The sequence below is a fragment of the Cynoglossus semilaevis genome, chromosome 4, assembly GCF_000523025.1.
Source record: "Cynoglossus semilaevis isolate Cse_v1.0 chromosome 4, Cse_v1.0, whole genome shotgun sequence".
In the NCBI taxonomy this organism is placed as follows: Eukaryota; Metazoa; Chordata; class Actinopteri; order Pleuronectiformes; family Cynoglossidae; genus Cynoglossus; species Cynoglossus semilaevis.
The window spans coordinates 19,943,273-19,962,669 of record NC_024310.1 but is presented as its reverse complement, the minus strand read 5'-3'; the positions used below and the strand labels follow the sequence as shown (position 1 = coordinate 19,962,669).

At 42.7% G+C, this 19,397-nt stretch overlaps 2 protein-coding genes across 2 annotated transcripts in view; both read right to left on the bottom strand.

Annotated features, from left to right (window-relative positions):
- pid1 (phosphotyrosine interaction domain containing 1) overlaps positions 1–459 on the bottom strand; it is a 28,696-nt gene extending 28,237 nt beyond the window's left edge. The window contains exon 1 of the mRNA XM_008309849.3: positions 263–459. Within this exon, the coding sequence (XP_008308071.1) occupies positions 263–292 (30 nt within the window). The 5' untranslated portion in view covers positions 293–459. The remainder of the gene's footprint in view (positions 1–262) is intronic.
- A 3,215-nt stretch (positions 460–3,674) lies between these two features.
- The window catches only part of dner (delta/notch-like EGF repeat containing), a 69,823-nt gene continuing 54,100 nt past the window's right edge, over positions 3,675–19,397 (bottom strand). Inside the window, exons 8-13 of the mRNA XM_008309848.3 lie at positions 11,901–12,134; positions 5,979–6,101; positions 5,764–5,877; positions 4,824–4,955; positions 4,505–4,751; positions 3,675–3,794 (exon numbers count right to left, since the gene is read on the bottom strand). Coding sequence (XP_008308070.1) covers positions 3,683–3,794; positions 4,505–4,751; positions 4,824–4,955; positions 5,764–5,877; positions 5,979–6,101; positions 11,901–12,134 — 962 coding nt within the window. The 3' untranslated portion in view covers positions 3,675–3,682. The remainder of the gene's footprint in view (positions 3,795–4,504; positions 4,752–4,823; positions 4,956–5,763; positions 5,878–5,978; positions 6,102–11,900; positions 12,135–19,397) is intronic.

Genomic DNA, 19,397 nt, shown 5'->3' with positions numbered 1-19,397 from the left:
ACAGTAACCGCGGGCTTGCGCAATGTGAGTAGGTGCGTTTATACGCACCCGCGAGGAATAAAATCAAGTAAAAACAACGAGGCTTGTGACATATTCCTCACATTTAAAATACCACATGCAACAATGAGGTCCACAAAAACCAGTAGGAGCTTAGTAATATCATTCTATTTGGAGCCAGACAAAGCACTTGGTAGCTCTAACCGGGGGCTCTGCAGTTTACTTGCTGTCCCCAACAATCGAAAACACGGCTTTCATAACTAACCTGCAATCGCTCCGACGCGGGCTGCCACATGATAGCACAATCACAGGTTCTTCGTCTTTTCTGCAGCTGGTTCTCTTTTCGTCTACGGGTTCACATCTGTTCGCTTTCACGGCTGGACTGTGTCCTCCTTCAGTCTTAAGTGCTCGACAATGACTGTTTGCTCCGCCTGGCTGTAGTAGGGGAACCAGCCAGAAGATGGCGGTACCCATTCCTTCTGCAGCTAATGTTTTCACTCCCAATGATGCGTTTAAAAAAGTCGGAATTCCTTGCGTTACCAGACTTTTTAAATACTCGGTCATTAGCTAGGTCATTTTCACTCTTGTTTTTTTCTGTCATTTTAAAATTGCATAAATGAAACCTATGTATAAAGACTGGTGTTTTTCAGAATTGTGTTCTGGCGTTGATGTTCAGTATTGCAGTTTATTTATTCTCCTCATTCGCAGTGAGGAGAATAAATAAAACAGATCATTCTGGACATTCCCCTTTAGTTGTAAAGCTATGCTACTGTGTATTCCATTTTTATATGAATTTTATTTACCTTACTATATTAAAAAATATATATTTTTCAAATAGACACCAAAGACCTCCAGGCTGTACTCCAGCATGATAAAAAGGGGGCCTTAAAATATTAGTCATGCATTAGTACTAATTATGAAACAAATGTCATAAAAATGATCACACAGAATGTGTTTTTCTTTTCTGTTCCCAATTTGTACACATTTCAACTCTTGCATAATTGTTCCTTTGTGTGAAATGATACTCTTTTAAAGAAAATGGCCACATCACTATTCGGGGAGGTCTAAAGACAAAGACTTTTGGTTATAAAGCTAATGTGATGTGTAATAGTAAAGAGTGGGAGTATGTGAGGTATGTGAGAACGTTCAATAATGTTCAGTAATTCAGTAGGTTTATGAAGATATGTGAGACAACAATTGCAGCTTACATTTGATCATGTTTCCGGTGAAAACATCTGGATACATCATGGGGTCTTTTACATTACCCACATTGAACAGCTTTTTCCCAGGGTGTATAGGTTCAGTCTGGTGCCCTCTCTGGTGGATATGACCTTAGGATTTTGAAATTCGTTGACAGGACATAACATTGTGTAGGAGCCAGATTGTACATTTTTCAGTTGTTTGTGACTGTTGTATAGTTTTGTACCAGTAGGTGGCAGCAAGAGATCAAGACTGTGTGATTGTATATAGCAGGGGTGTCAAATTCACAGTGGACCAAAATTAAAAACTGTGACATAGTCTCGGGCAAAACTTAATATTTATTAATTATAATATAATATAATATTATATAACATATATTAATATTTATTGAAAACGGCAATTGACAGCAATTGTGCATGTTTTCCCTTCTCTCCAGATATGTAATGTAGATTTAAATTTAAATTTGAAATAAAACACATCAGTAGTATTTGTTTCTTATTATTTCTTTTTATATGTAGCCTTTTTAATGAAAATATTTTTTTTTACCAGCCAACAACAAAAAAATAAAAAGATTTCGCCCCCAGGCCCGAGTTTGACACGTGGGGTACATGGGCAGGTGGGTTAATCAGCGAGTGTGCGCACACTGGGGAAGCTATATGGTCTTTGACTGTGCTATGGTATGTAAGGCCTCAGGTCACTATTATGTTTTTTGTTTTCATTAAGTTGATACCAATTTATGTTTATTAATAAAGTACATATTTTGACATTCTGTTGTGTTAGTGAACTATATTCCCACCTATAAAGCTGCACTTGTACAAGCCCTTCAGACCAGTACGTGCCTATAGTGACATGGAGTAGAGACCATGTATTGACTAGTTATTAGTATGTTATACAGTTGGATTACAAAGAAGTGTGTGTGGAGAAAGATTCTGTGATTGTGTGAATACTAGTACTTTTATGACCATGTGCATTGCGGGGACTTAGTGAACTATATTCCCACCTATAAAGTTGCACTTGTATAAACTTAGGTCCAGACCATCCTAAAACATGCCCATTAGGGTTAGGTTGACACTCTTTTTTGTCCAGAGCATACTAACCCTTGTCCGATGACAGCTGAGATTGACTTCGGCGCCACACCATGACCCTGGAAAGGAATATGCTGTAGATAATGAATGAATGGATAGATGGATTTTATGTTTGGCTGAAACAACTGATGTATCTGTCCATTTTTCATTCATCTACAGTCTTAGATATATTATTAGTAGTAGCAATTATAATAATAATAACAACAGCAACTATGATGAAAACAAAAAAACAATATTGATGGATGTGTGTTAGATTACCAGACCTGGTGGAGAAAAAAATGTTTAATTCATAATAAAGATGAGGAGTATTGCGAAATCTGTGCTATAAATAAAGATCTAGTTGAGGTCAAGAAAAAAGAAAAAAAAGCACTGTTTTCTAGTTATTGTGCGGTACGGTAAGGTTAATTTTTGAAATCTGAGTTCTTAAGATAATGTCCACTGAAATCTTTATTTTTCACTTTATTCAACATGTACATATAAATGTGTTTTTGCAGTGTTCAAAACAAGGAAACTATATCCAAAAATTAGATGAAAATACTGATAAAACATTCCTTGATCTAGAAACAATGTGGCTCCAATGGCAGGCCAGGAAAACCCCACATACTAGTATATTGTATTTACTTCCTCCAATTTCTCTGCCATTACTCTTCCTTTCTTTTGCAGAGGTTTTTCAACATTTAACAATGTGAATACTAGAGGCAACGTTTTACACAGGAATAAACAGGTAAACTATGTTTCTGTGCACTGAGATATCTACTTGATTATTCTAAATAGCGCTGACATACATAGTGTAATGGTGGGGTACCAGTACTCAAGTAAACTAACTTCATCTTTTTTTTACTCTGTAAGAACCATGACAATGTGAAGTAAATCATGTGAATATCATTTAGCATGTATTCTTCTATCTACCAACCACAAAAATACTAAAAGGAAACATTTGGCACAATTTTGACAAAGAAAAAGCACAAATAAATGAAAATAAACACAACCAACGATCCATATAAAATATTTAAAATAATGCAGAGAGAACATTTAATCTAATCATGCGTGAAGTACTGTAAGGCAATCTACTGCAGACGATTGATATATAGAAAAAGTTACGGTGTATCTACCATAATGAGTGCACGTATTTCTACAACAGCCGTGAAAACTGTTCATGTAAAAAACAGGGCTTCTGCTTTGTTGACCCCACCTACAGGCAGAGGTCAACGATTCATTCACACTACAGTTTACTTTGTGTACTTTGTTAGTTTTACTATTTTCATTATTTTTTATATTTATTCCCTTACATTCAATTTTAATTTTAAGAAATTAAGATTCGTATTTACGCTCTCTATCGGTGTTGGTGTGTATGTGCACGTGTTTGCGTGCAGTAAGGGATGTATCTCATGCTTTTTTTTTTACAAATCCTTTGTCTTAATCAGGGTCACTAGGGGTTTATCATCAGGACTGTAGTCTTCATAGGCAATGGGAGTGGCATCATACATGGCAGGTCTGGACTTCTTGCCAAATCTAAAAGTAAGAATTAAAAAACAACAGTGAATCAAATATAGTTTAGTACAAGAGCTCTTTCTCTGTGTTATAACAGTGTGCAGTACTGAGTAGCATGAGGGCACTGAAAATTAATTTTTATGAATATATTTATTTTTAGTTTAGCTTGTTAACTGTAGGCTGATGATTATAAAACTGATTTCAAAAATAAAGGATATCGCTGCACAGATCTTAGAAACAGCTATACTGAAACTAATTCTCTCACACAGTATAATGACAAAATGATTTATAACCCTTAGTTGTGGGCCTTTTATTCTGGAAGTTCTGCTCAAATTTTGAAAGAACTCACATAGTAATTTAATAACATTCGCCCAGTGTCTATTTGTACTATTATTATTGAATACCTATTCCAAAAGACTGACTGTTTATTTACTAGGGGGTGAATGTTCTACGGCAGCGGTATGCAACCTGAAACTCCTGAGCCTGGCTCTTCAGCCCCCTTGTATTACCTGATTGAAGGATTATATTTAATATTTGTAAATAGACCAATTCATTCTGTTTAATAAATCTAGCAGCAAAGCAGCAAAATCTGCAATTGACAGAGGATTATGTATTTCATGCAATCAAAAGAAAAATGAAAAAAGAAATTAGCATTGTTTGTGTCTAAGATAAACTTGCTGTTTAACCACACTGAACACTGAATAATAAAGTATACATTGCCTTTCACTCACCGGGCATGACGGATGGAGGCGATGGCATTACTGAGTTCGCTGTCGATGCTGCGGCAGTTGTAAAATTCCTGGTAAGCATGGCGTGATGAGCCCTGGTACTCAATGCGGCTAATGCGGCAAATGCCAACAATTAGGATGATAAGCATCAAGACAAAAGCCACACAAAGGGCTCCGATGATGATGTAGAGAGAATGGCGTGGCATGTTGGTCAGTGTATCCTCATTCTGTGCTGGCTTCCACTGCAGGTCTGATCCAGAACATTCCATTTGTGACAATCAATCATTATTATAAAAAAAGGTTTTCTGATGGGCTCACTTACGGATCTCACAGCTGGGCCCCACCCATTCAGGATGACAGTGACAGATAAAACCATTGAGCTGGTCGACACAAGTCCCACCATGGTGGCAAGGGTTGCTCTCACACTCATTGATGTGGGCTTCGCACTTTTCACCTGTGTGGTGAGTGAAGGTTGCCATCACTTACAATTTGAGGAACAGAACTGAGACTGGTGGATGACATGTTCAGAATATCATTACAAGTTTCATGCAACATGGATCAGCTTATTATAACACACAACTTTTTAAAAGGTTCTCATCAAAGAGTATTTCTTTGCACGGGCAGTTTTACAGCAATGCTGATGCCATTAGCTTTGGCTATAGCTCAGATCTTAGCTAGCTATCTTAGAGCCCGGATACCATTTTCATAGGGACTGATGATTACTCATGGCAGCTTTGACACCATCTAGTCACCATTTATTTCTACATGAATCAGGCTTTGAACAGCAGCCACGACTGGAAATAACGTTACAAAAGCTGACTAAAGGAGAAAGAACTACGTGACTGTTACATCATTATGTCCACATTCCTTACATTTACAGATTGGGACATACACCTGCGTCCTCGTTCATGTTACTTTACACCTGTAATAATATTTTTAAGATTGTTGAATGTGGCCTTCCAGTGGACTCACCACCCGCAGGAAGGTTGGGGGGTGGGGGGGGTTGGTACGGTGCAGTGGGATTTAGGTGGCAACGGCTGCCCCGCGACCCCTTAACGGATAAGCGGATAAAAATGGATGGATGGATGGATGTTAAATGTGGCCTTGTCAAAGTGTTCAATCTGATTTGCTTCAGTGACAGTTCATGAAGAGGAATATATTTTTGATTTGCTCTGTACTATGTTTACAACACTGCTATTTTTATTGAATAGACAAACAGTAGTGCTTTGGGCAGTTACACAGGTTTTATTAAGAGTACTCACCCAGGTACCCAGGTTCACAGGCACAGGAAGCATTGAGTCCAGTGCTCTCACACCTGCCTCCATTCTGGCAATGTAACTTTAGACACGGATCCTTGTAGATTTCACAGTGTATCCCTGTAAATATTTAATATTAACAATATTCCATAAGACTGATTTGAGAAAAGTCATCCATATTGCATATACAGGCACCAGATTCTATGCATGAACACATGTACCTTCAAACTGTGTTGTGCAGACACACTCATATGAATTGATAAGATCTCTGCAGGTGGCGTAGTTCTGACAGGGAGCAGACACACACTCATTGTACTCCTCCTCACAGTACAAGCCATGGTAACCTGGATTTGGTGCACAGACAGACAGAGAGTACATTTACATATAAGGAATCGTTATATACTATATTTTTTTTGTGTGTGTATGTCTCTATATCAATTAAAAACATGTTTGTTCCATTGTTATGAGCACTGATAAGGGAGTTATTTAGAGGGCTGGAGTTACTTCTTATGATAAAAAATGACTCATGATACGAGTACCTTGAGTTACGAGCTCTATCCTGGACCAGATTATGCTATCGCAAGGTTTCACTGTACATATATATATACATATACATACTGTATATATACATGTATGCACACCCAGATATGGACGTAAGAGATACACCCATATACACAAGCATAGTCATAAACATGTAAAAATAGAAATATAATAATATTAAATGGCTAAATGGTAAAACAATATTGTGATTATCGCACTGATTATTGTTGGGTTACTGCACATATGTTTATTGCACTGATAACTGTTGGGTTATTGCAGGGATATTGCACATTCTCCCTTACCCACCAGTCGTTTATTCACCCATAAAGAGTTGAACAGTTCAATTGTGCAGGGAACAAAAGAGTTTGATTTACACCAGACAACAAAGACCCTCACAAGGTGCCTGTATTCCTCCTCACTGTTGTACCTAATACACCCTACAATGGCTGTGTCATCTGCAAACATCTGGATTTGACACAGCTCAACACTAGTTGTACAAGACTTGTATAGGGTGAAGAGGAGAGGGCACAGCACCGTCCCCTGCGGTGCTCTGATGTTGCTGACCACCACGTGATGTCATTCGGCCTGACCTACTGCTTTCATCTCCTCCTGTATTTCTGTTGAGGACAGCTTTAACTTCCCGTGTTACCCATGGGGCAACCACATCCAAACAGAAATTAGAGATAATCCATTAGGAAAGGAAAGTAAGTAAGTAAGTAAGGAAACTACTTGTCTGCTTTTTACCCATCACCAAAGTAAGCAGGGGACAGCTTAAGCGCCTGGGGAGCAGTGTGTGGAGACGGTGCCATGCTCAACTTGGCAGCTGGTGGACTCGAACCTGAAGCCTTCCGGTCCCATGTCCGCTTCCAAGCTGCAAAGCCGTAGTACATCCCTTCCCATCTGTGGTGTCAAGGCAGTCCCTCATACTCAGCTTCAGGGGTCCATCTCCTGTTGGAGCGTTTGATGATCGGCTGCCTTTGGACCAAAGTGGTGTACTATGGCTTGACGTAAACCAGGTTATGGTCAGACTTGCCCAGAGGGGACAGGAAAGTCAGCCAATGTAGAGTCCAGAGTGACGTGATTAAAGTAATCAAAAATCAGGATGAGAGGCTCAGGATCTTGCGTCAACAGCACTGCTGTGACGGTGTGAATTTTCCCACAGGCAGTGGCTGCGACAGCTCTCAGAGGGATGTAAACAGATTTGGATCACGTGACTGAACTCGCTCAGTAGATAGTATGACTGGAGGCTAAAGGCTAATACCCTTTTTTTCTAAATCTTCTAATGTCTGAGATCTTTGCTTGGTGATCACAGTCACTTCCTTTGGCAACCTTAGCTTCTTTTGTTGCTTCCTTGTCCTTAAAGATGATACAAATCGACAACTTTGCTAGGCTATACCGTAAAGCCAGATCTGAAACATGCATGCCATTCTCAGGCTTCCCATGGTGATTTACTCAATGTAGACTCCACAGGACCATGAGCTCTATAATGCTGACAGACTTAATTGAAGGAGACCAGAGTACTAAGTTTGGTCTAAGAGTGGTGGCTGCAATTTCCTATAGGAAGATTAGTTGTTGGCCGATATCAACAAGCATCTTCCAAATCCATGCCATGGCTAGGGGTCCAGCATCTGGTATGCTATGGGGATAGTTGGGCTTTTTCTGTCCATCTCGGATGAATGCTGGTGTTTTGAGATTGGTTGCTCTCAGGGGCAAGGAATTAGTGGAAATCCTTTTACTCAAGAGCTGACTAAAGGCATTGACAAGGTCAAGGAATGTGACATGGAGGTCTCTTTTGTCCTTCTTTGGTGCTTGGATCTCACTCGTTCTGTGCCCTTTAAACTTCTTTGTTATTGGGCGGGTTCTTCTACCAGCGTTTCTGGGCCTCCTTAGCGACAGGGTTGCTGATGCTGTGCTAACTGTTTTTTTTTTTCGTCACTATGCTTCACTTGACTGATTTGACTGGTACTGATGGGAAGACCGACTGTTTTTACTGATTCGGATCTTTGACTCTCGAACAGTAAAATGAACGAGTCGTGAACGAATCTTCAACGAATCAAATCATTTGTTTTCCAGCAGGGGGCACTTTAGCCCTATTGTGGGCGTTGTAAAGAAGGCCGCGGTTCTACAACACTAAATACTGAAGGCAACATGGTTTGCTTTCGCTGACATAGTCTACAAAGTACACAAAATGCCACAAGCAATTCAAACCATGTGAAAACCCAAGAAAGAAAAACACACCACAATGACTTGTGTCCTTCATCCTCCCTGTCATTGCTGTTTAACCACACAACTGTGACTAAGATGAATGAGACCCGAGCGGTCTGTCACGTGACAAATGAAACAAATCTGCAAGAACAAAGCTTTGAACGAATCTACGAGAACGACTCTGCGAAAACAAATCTGTGAAAACAAATCTGTGACAACGAAGTTTGCAGTGAGTGATTAGTTCGCAAAGGGTGATCGCAGTGAGTGATTAGTAGATGATTAGTTTGCAGTGAGTGATTAGTTCGCAAAGGGTGATTAGTTCGCAGTGAGTGATTAGTCTGCAGTGAGTGATTAGTTCGCAGTGAGTGATCAGTTCGTGGAGAGTGATTAGTTCGCAGCAAGTAATTAGTTCACAGAGAGTGATTAGTTCGCAGTGAGTGATCAGTTCGTGGAGAGTGATTTGTTTGCAGTGAGTAATTAGGTCACAGAGAGTGATTAGTTCGCAGTGAGTGATTCGTTCGCAGTGAGTGATTAGTTCGCAGAGAGTGATTCGTTCGCAGTGAGTGATTAATCCGCAGAGAGTAATTCACTCGCAGAGAGTGATTCATGAGTTCAATATGAACGATTTGTTCATATTGAACGAAATTACTCGTGAACGACACATCACTATTGACTGGTTGTTTCGTAAGTAATGGTCAATGCCAGGCACTTGCCCCTCGTCCCTCACACTCACACACATTCCTTGGTGGATTCTCAATCCCCAGAGTGTTGTATCTCTTGCTCGTAGTTGTGTTCATTCCATGGTTCGTATTCGTGTTGTCAATTGTCGAGCCATCTTCCACCTTTGCTCTCTCAAGATCTAGGGCTCATGTGTCAAACTCAGGCCCGGGGACCAAATTTGGCACTATATTATTTTGTTTTTTGTTGTTGGCCTGACCTTTCCTCCTGTCAGCTGTTTCCATGCTGTCACACAGACTTTCCTGTGTTGTCAGCTGTCCTGTCACATCGGTCATTGGATGGGTCCAGATACTCAGGGACCAAATTTGGCACTATATTATTTTGTTTTTTGTTGTTGGCCTGACCTTTCCTCCTGTCAGCTGTTTCCATGCTGTCACACAGACTTTCCTGTGTTGTCAGCTGTCCTGTCACATCGGTCATTGGATGGGTCCAGATACTCAGGTTCATAAAAACACAGGACGTGATGGTAAACTGTTCATTGTGCTAATCGAGGGTATTGCCATGAGGTTTATTTTGTTTTAGTTTACCTTTGAATCACTGAGTGTTTCGGGCTTTCAACACTAGACACCCTCATCATCCCAGACATCCTGGTCAGCAAACTGTCTGACCTGAGACTTCACCCACTCACCTGTAACAGGGTCAAGGACTTTCTGACAAACCAACCGAATTGCTCGAAAAGGGAGGTGTTCAACAACGGAGGTTCCACTGTATTAGATAACTGAAGTGATTAGAGCAGTCCTGATTACACCGGACTCACTCGCACTGCTGTTTGGAGTTAGTTACTGTATGCAGAAGCAGCACCAGAGACACAGATAAGTGGCAGAATTGGTGAACTAGTCTGTCAGTCTGAAAAAAAAACTATAATATGCACATATCTGATGAATTTGTACACAGTTGGAACTGACTACATTACCTAACAATGAATCGTGCAACAGTATCACCAAAGTCAGCCTATGACTCATTTGTTGCATGCATTTTATTATCTCCACACACTACCTAACTAAATTCATCACTTGGGTCCCAGTGCTGACAAAGGTTTTACAAACCACTCCCAAGGGCTTCTGGTCATGCTGGTTTGATCTCATGAGAATCAGCAGATTTATGAGAAGCCCCGCTGCAGCCTTTTGGGTCTTCTTTCTAAAATGCCAGTCAAATGTCAAATGCCTTTTCAAGACTGGGATGGAAGCCGCACATTCAAGCTGGAATACAGGAAACTGAGAACAGATGTGTCAAATCCGCCTTTCCCTCAGACAGTCCACATGCATTTACAGATTAAAGCTAACACACATACGTGGTTTACATACTTACACAAGGTAGACATGCACACCGCAGACAACATCTGTCCAACCTTGGTGATCTTGTACACACACACATGCTCATAAACACACATACACAGAAGTCATCACAATGACATTCAGAAGGGGAAACAATGGGAAAATGTATGGTGAGTATTTGCATTCAGAAGGGGAAACAATGGGAAAATTTATGGTGAGTATTTGTCTCAAACCACATAGGCTGCCACAAGAGCCTTTAATTATGTGGTTCCACTGGGGAAAAAACCAGGACCTCTTGTGTGTAAGGCAAGTGTGATATCTGCCCACTATGGAACCAAATATAAAATATTTTGGAGCCTTTTGGTTTTGTCTTGCAAAGACTAATCATTTAGGGCATCACCTCAATGGCTGTAGATGAGTGAAAATGAATGTGCACATCAAATAGATGTTCATGACCTGACTTGGTTATACAATTGACAGTACGACGTTCCACAAGAACATCAGATGGTTAAGTGTGGGATTATACATGGGGACCACGGGGAGAGTCATCTATCACGATCCCAGCAATGTAATTGTAATTGGAAGACTGTGGATAAGTCATCATTCCACTCAATTGGCTTGATCACAGGGACATCAGCACCATCAGTAATCATTCTGTCTAAAAATATCCCATCATTCAGCTAAACCTCTCTTATTGCTCTTAATGCTGCATTTTATAGCAGGTTGAATAGAGCAGTGTTTCCCAACTGTTTTTGAGCCGTGGCACATATTTTACATTAGAAAAACCACACTGCACACCACCAAACGAAAATATTGACACAGAGTATAAGTAATAAAATATTATAACTTTCTACTTTAAATACACTCACAATTCACTAAAATCTCAGCCTGTTCAGTTGAAGACAGATATACTCACAGGAATTGAAGAAAGACACTCAAAAATATCTTCATCAACATTTTTGATTCTCTTTTATTTAGTTTTCACAGCCATTTGCTGCCACCTAGCGAAAAGTATTCAATTGTTCTGCCTGTCACGCATTGAAAAAAGAAGAAAAATTAATTTCCATATATAAATAATATCTTTTCAGACCAATTAAGTGAAATTGGATAATGATCCGCGGCACACCTAATGATCTCTCGGAATAGAGTAACACTTGCAAGAGCAGCAGAGATTTAAACATTTAGAAGACCATCACAGAATTGATGTTCATACTTGCAGGAACCTGTGAGTACTGTGTTATACTGATGAATGTTTTCTTATTATTTGTAGAAAATATATGGTTTGTATATCCTCTAAAACTTAGGCAGTGAAAAGATAAACTGTCTAAAATATTGAAAACTATTTACATGTCATGCCAAAGGACGGACTTTGACACAGTAGCTTACCTGGGACACACAGACACCTGTAACTGTTGCCGATGCTGCGGCAAATTCCATGGGCGCAGGGGTTCAGGGCACAGAAGTTCACCAGTTGGGCACAGTTGGGGCCTGTGAAGCCCGCTGTACAGGCACAACCAAAACCTAGGGGGCTGGGACCTTGAGCATAGCAGGTTCCATTATTATGACAGGGGCTGGAGGCGCACGGGTCGACTTTCTGTTCACATGTAGCACCCTGGTAGCCTGCATGATGAAAAGACACAGATAATATATTTATTTTTTACATGCTTGAACAAAGCCAGAATATAATTATTGTTGTGCAGCTTCTCATGTTTAGTCACGCAGCATCTTTTGAACGTATCCTTATCTGTACAATGTTGTCAGTAGGTCTAGTTTAACTGTCTTTAATGCAGAGGTTACCAATGTGGGGGGAATGCCCAATGGGGGGACGCAGTATCATTCCAGGGGGGCATGTATGGAATGAATGAATGAAACATAACGCAGCATATTGTCTAATGCTGTAAACGTTTAACAAGAGATGGGCAACGATTGGTAGGAGGCAGTGTAAAATTATTACATAATAATAATATTGAAAAGAGGGGCAGGGGGGCATTATATAGGTGTTTTTAGAGTTTTTGCAAACATTTTACAGACTACTAGGACAGGCAGTGGTAGATTTGACGAGGTGAATGAAAATGGCTGTATTAAACACCTATTTCCAAAAGAAAGAGGAACACAGGGTGATGTACAAGAGTGGAGGCAGGTCCACACAGATAGATTATATTCTATGTAGAAGAGGTAATCTAAGGGAGATTAGAGACTGTATGTCATGATTACACAGGTAATGACCCAAAATGCAGGCTCAGACAACGGTTGATGAGAAAAGAGGATTGATTTTGCCGTGGGAGAAAAAGGGAAAGGAGAGGGTCCGATAACGAGATGGAGGAAATGGCTGAGATGAAGCAGTGGTTGAAGTGGATGGAGGCTGGTGGAGAGCAGGTTGAAGTGGATGGAGGAGGCACAGAGAGCAGGCTGGTGGAGAGCAGGCAAGCAGGTAGCAATAGGTGGACCTTCTTGCTGCTTCTGCATACAGTAACTAACTTCTGCATACAGTAACTAACTCCAAACAGCAGTGCGAGTGAGTCCGGTGTAATCAGGACTGCTCTAATCACTTCAGTTATCTAATACAGTGGAACCTCCGTTGTTGAACACCTCCCTTTTCGAGCAATTCGGTTGGTTTGTCAGGAAGTCAGTGGTCCTTCTTGAGCACAAGAGGATCGGTGATTAAAGATCATTCCATAAATCAACGGGAAGCACAAAGAACAATAGTTGAAGTCGATCAGGACGTTAACTACCACGGTGCCTGAACAAACGATCTGGCAAGGAGTGGGAGAAAGGCCAGGGTTTTTATGCAGTCAGAGTGATGAGTTGATTGAAGGCAGGTGAGCTGAGGAACGGCAGGTGTGCTTCAGTGATTATCCAGGCAGGATCAGGGAAATGTGCCACGCCCACAACACAGACAGAGACAAGTACACAACACAAGGGTGGGGAAAACACAGGGAAACAACAGTCACGACTGTCATCGTGACAGTACCCCCCCTCAACGGCCACCTCCAGGTGGCCTACCAGGCTTGTCAGGATGCTGCCGATAGAAATCCCGGATTAGAGAGGGATCTAAAATAAGTTTACGAGAGACCCAGCTCCTCTCCTCTGGGCCATATCCCTCCCAGTCAACCAAGTACTGGAAGCCCCGGCCCCTGCGACACACTTCTTAAAATCTGTCTTTAAAGGAATATCCTTAGCACAGAGCCAAACTTTTTGACCTGGTTGGTAACTGGGGTCTGGTGTCCGAAGGCGGTCAGCGTAATGATGACTGCGGTCAACAGAACGAAGTAACGCAGAGCGGGCATCCCTCCAGAGCCTACGACATCGGCGAAGATGGGCCTGGACCAAGGGAACAGCAATTTCACCCTCCTGGGCAGGAAACAGTGGTGGTAAGTGTAGGTACATCCACATTCCCAAAATCCCACTGCTTCCGGGAGGAACCACTGACGTGACGTCCGGTGACCTCCGCAACCCTTAAAACCGGGGTACAACCCAGGTATCACTCTCTCTGACCCAGACTCCCAGGCGCAACACATCATTTCACCTCTCCAGACGAAGAAGACCTAGCTTAAACCTCTACTCGCCACAAGCCACGATGAAAAGTTTTATGGCTAGAGAGCATCTAATTCAACCTGAACCCAGCCAATAGGTGATATTTCGAACTTTCGCACTACTGCAACGGGCAGCAACCCAAAGAGGGACAAGAGCGGCCAGTCTCTTCCAAATATCGTCATCGACATCGGTCCATTCCAGGCGCGAGATTTCCCTCGCTACGAACCTGTGGCCTCAGGAAACCAACTACGCCGCCGGGACCGTAACCTATACGTCCCCACCTCTACGAGGGTCGCAAAGTTCGAAAAGTATTCTGCGCCGGACCTCGAGCAGACACCTACAAGTAAGGCTGGCATTTTGGGAACAACAGTTTATTACTGTGTAACGGTCTATCGTCAAGCATTAAGCCTAGGTACGAGGAGTCCTTGCGTACCTTTCGTAAATGTGTAAAGTGAACGCTGTATGTTAATTTGCCGCCGAAATTCTCTCTTGTTGCATGTTTCTTTTCTCTGCTATTTTGTGTGTGCTTTACGGTTAACAAGGTTATTGATTGCATCCATAACCGGTTAAGTTTGTTTGAGTTGGTTCGTGATAAAGTATTGTGGTTAGGTAACTCTGACAAAGTCCTTTGTCTTGAGTAGACCACGTGGTGCGACTCCCTTCCCCCACATACTTTGATATCACGAGCCCTGTTTATTGTACCTGAGTGTATTGCTGTGTCTACACACAACCTTTTCACACCTCTGTGATCGCGTACACGCTCCTTGTAACCGGGTCACCTCACCCTCTCTCTCTTACTTTTCCTTGTCACGTTGCGTGACCGCACACGTGACCACGCCTTTCATCAGCGGATGAACTGGACCATAGACATAGAGAGCGCCATGAACAATCAGTAAATAGTTCAGACAGTGAATATTCAGAAAGATCAAGGAGGTCACGTAGAAAGGCAACCCGTGAACCTCGTATACGTCAAATTGATCTGCTAGCGCAGGACATTGAACGTTTTGATCCAGATAATAAAAACATTAATGTTAATGATTACCTACGGGAAGTTGACCGATGCCTTGTAGATCTGCCAAACGCCACAACACGGGAAAAGCTTAGGCTAATCTGGAAGACGTCTAGCAGCAATGTTCGGGCTTTCATAGAGACACTAACCCCAGAAGTCCGTGATAGCTACACGAGACTTCGTAAGTACTTGAAGGAAGAGTACGAGCAATACACTGACGAGACGTCTGCAATGTTGTGTGCTATGCAAATCGAGCAGAAACGGTCAGAATCCCCACGTGAATATTATAGACGGCTACGCAACGCATATTTCCAGGGTAGCAGTGCACCAGGCTTGGAGGAAGATAGAGGTTTCAAATCCCTCTTCTTACACAACCTCCACTCAAGTGTACGCAACCATGTCACAGTGACATGCAGACAGGGTTACTACTCCATGAGGGAAATTAGGCAGCTAGCCCAGATGACCTGGGAGACAGTCGTCAGACCAATGGACAGACTTGACGACGAACCCAGAGTCTTTAGTCTCCAGGATGCAGGAAATTCCCTGTTAGACTTAGAAGGGAGTGAAGCTCCACCAGGGAGACACACCTGGAGAAACCCTGCTCCAAAACCCCATCACCAAAGTGAGTGGGGAAGGAGACAAAATAGATACAGGAACAACCATGGTCAAAACTTCAGCAACAACAATAATTACAACAACCGACCCCGTGAAAGAGGTCGTAAAGACCAAGGTGGTTGGAAACGAGACGGTTACCAACAGTCAAACAAGAGATGGTGGAAACAGTCTGAGCGTGATCCGAAGCATAGGGGTAGGCATGTTCGTTTCTGTAACTCAGACGAACTGAGTGAGCTCCACTCAGAATTGGAGTCTGTAAAGGCTCAGTTAGCTGAAATTATTGACAGGTTTAATAGAGACCAGACCCCTCTTAAAAACGAATGAACACACCAATTAAAACAAACTTTACCCTTTAGCAGTCCTCACTCCAAAAGGGGGGTGAACGATAATTTGGTCTAACCCCTGACAACTAACACTTCTTTCCTTTCCTTCATTCCTTTTCTTTTCCAATGTGAAGAAATGAAGTTAATGGGTATTTTTAAATTGTGGTACATGAACGTGTTAGTCAGGTAGTGAGTTATCATGTACCCACATGTGTATAGCATGGTATTTGCCCAAATGCCTACAGCCTGGTATTTGCCCAAATGCCCATGCCTTGAACTGTTTGTCAGGACTCAACTTCTTCTGAGATTTTACAGGACTAAATGGACAATATGGATGACAATGGATTATGGAATATGGACTGTACAACCTTGTGCTCTCAGGGTTACGACTCTGTCATATCCCTAAGACCAAAGGGGGGATATGTAGGTACTACAACAGTCCTTTCAAGGACTCAAACTCCCATAATTCCACTGCTTCCGGTAAATCCACATACGTCACGATCAGTAACCTCCGCAACCTTTAAATTGGGGGGTCAGCCCAATATCGTTCTCTCTGTTCAGGACTTTCGCTCCGTAGGACCTCGATGAAAAGAGAAAACCTGCTCGTCTCAGAAGACTAAGAACCAACGCGCTTTTGTAGACACCATTGCCCACGGTGATAAATGCACTAGTAGCGTCTTTTTCTTAACTGAGTTAACCGGTAATTAAGTTACACAAGTAACGTAGCGCTGCGACCAAAGCAGTTATTGAAAAGTTAGAAGCGACAGGATTCCTTCTAACGGTATTCGTGTGAACCGGCACATCGACAGTCAGAGACTTTTCCTCCTGAAACGGACTTTCGGAACCAAGAGGACTCTCTGGACACAGTGGAACCAGACGGACGTCCCCAGCTCTGGCAAGGACCCAAGAAGCACGGACTTTCCACTACCCTCTAAATACGAGCAGACGTTCACTACAGTAAGGCTGGCATTTGGGCACGTTAGTTAATCTGTAGTATTGTTAAGTGCTATTTAAACTTAGGGACAGTTTAAGTACGCATATTGAATTTTGTTGTCTGAAATCTGTGCTGCTTTTATAGCTAGACTGTTGCATGCACTTCTTTTCTAACCACCTTACTCAGTGTTATACTCTTGTACTCCGTCAGTATTTCAGTGTTAACTTGTAACGTTATAAGTATTGGGATCAGGAAAACTCCGACAAAGTCCTTTGTCTTGAGTAGACCACGCGGTACACCTCCCTTCCCCCATATACTTTGATAACATCACAAGCACTGTTTCATTGTACCTGAGCGCATCTTGGTGTGCGTACACAACACCCTTTCACACCTCTGTGAGCGCAAACAGAGTTGATTGAAGGCAGATGAGCTGAGGAACGGCAGGTGTGCTTCAGTGATAGTCCAGGCAGGACCAGGGAATTGTGCCACGCCCACAACACAGACAGAGACAAGTACACAACACAAGGATGGGCAAAACAAGGCGAAACACAGGGAAACAACAGTCACAGCTGTCATCGTGACACTGTAAGGTAGTGGCAGGCGAGAGTGTAGCCAAACAACATCAGATGGTAGTGTGAAAGATGACAATGGAGGTGAAAAAAGGAAGAGAGTGAAGACAGAGCAGAAGATCAAGTGGTGGAAACTAAAGAAAGAGACATGTTGTGAAGACTTCAGGAAGGAAGTAGGGGCATTTCTGTTGAGGAATTCCCAGATGATTGGGAGACTACAGCTGCAGTGATTAGGGAGACAGGTAGGAAGGTGCTAGGTATGTCCTCTAGGCAGAGAAAGGAGAACAAAGAGACCTGGTGGTGAAATGATGAGGTTCAGGAGAGTGTGCAGAGAAAGAGATTAGTGAAGAAGAGATGGGACAGTGACAGAACAGAAGAGAACAAACTGGAGTACAAAGAGAGGACAAGGGAGGTGAAGAGGGAAGTGACCAAGGCCAAACAAAAGGCATATGAGGAGTTGTATGAGAGTTTGGAAACAAAGGAAGGAGAAAAGGAGTTGTATAGATTGGCGAGACAGAGAAATCAAGCGGGGGAGGATGTGCAGCAGGTGAGGCTGATTAAGGACAGAGAGGGGAATGTAATCACAAGTGAGGAAAGTGTGCTGAGAAGATAGGAGGAAGATAGAAGGAATACTTCATAGAAAACGTTTTTAGGAAGCAATTCAAAATAAGTCTTGTCACAAAGAAAACAGGAATCTATCAAAAATTCAGCATCAAGAAATTAATTTCTGCTTTACAGACACAAGGGTCATTTACATGCCCACCATATGAAAATACAGGCTGGTGGTCTGCCTGCTGGGCATTGCTGCCTGACGCACCTCCGCCAGTGCCTTTGTGCTGGCGTGCTCATCTGAACACCTCCCTTGCCCCCACTAGTGCCTGAGTGTCACTAGTGGTGCCAACTTACCTCAAGGGTGAATTCCTTGGTATGATCACGGGGTGGGGATTAGGGCTGTGGCAGGGGAATTATTGGGGGTCATCCTTATACTTACCTTCAGGGTATGGGAAGGGGCTGAGGTAAGGGATGGGGTGGAATGGGGTGGCTTACTGGACTATGGCTTTTCCTGATTAGTTGGTTGTTTTTATAACTTGACTATCTTACTGTAAGACACATCTTCAGTAGTGGACCATGGGGTCATCGAGTGTTTCGGCCATTATCACTAGACACTCTCCCCCTAGGAAGGCCCCGCTGGGGTTGATCATGCCCCAGGGTGTGTCTTGCTAATTAATTACTATTATTAGGTTTGTAACTAGGTTCCTAACTTCATTGTAGCTAGATTCCTAACTTAGGTTGATGGCCTGTTTTGTGCTAGAGTTACCGTTTATTATTTAGTTATGCCTATTGTGTTTACTATTGAAAAATTACGTTAAAGTGAATGGGTCATTTGTTTGGCCCCCAGCTCACGTCTTTCATCCTGAGCCACAGCCAAAAGCTGCCCTTCTCTGCCTCTTCTGCCAGTTCCCTCATGGCTTTCCTGCGCGCTGCTCCTGTGCATCCCATGTCGCTGAGCAGGCATATGGTTGAGGACCCGACGAAGCCCCTGCATCCTACTTCAACGGGACGCATGATGGTTTTCCAGCTAGCCTCTCTGCATTCTGCTGCCATTAGAATGGTCCTGCGTGGTTCTGACCACATGATCAGATCTGGCCGGAGCGCCAGATTCTGTGATCTCCCTGGGGAATTGGAGCTGCCTCCCCAGGTCGACCCTCATCGACCACTCGCTGCCTGGTGAGAGTACCGTTGGTGTTACTCTCTGGCAAGGAAGGTTGGCCACCTCTGCCAGCTTCCTTAACACCAGGTCATGCCGCCACCTGTAGCGGCCTTGGGACAATGCGGTCTTACAGCCTGACAGGATATGCTGGAGGCTTGCATTGCCAGTGCTGCACAGGGCACAGGACT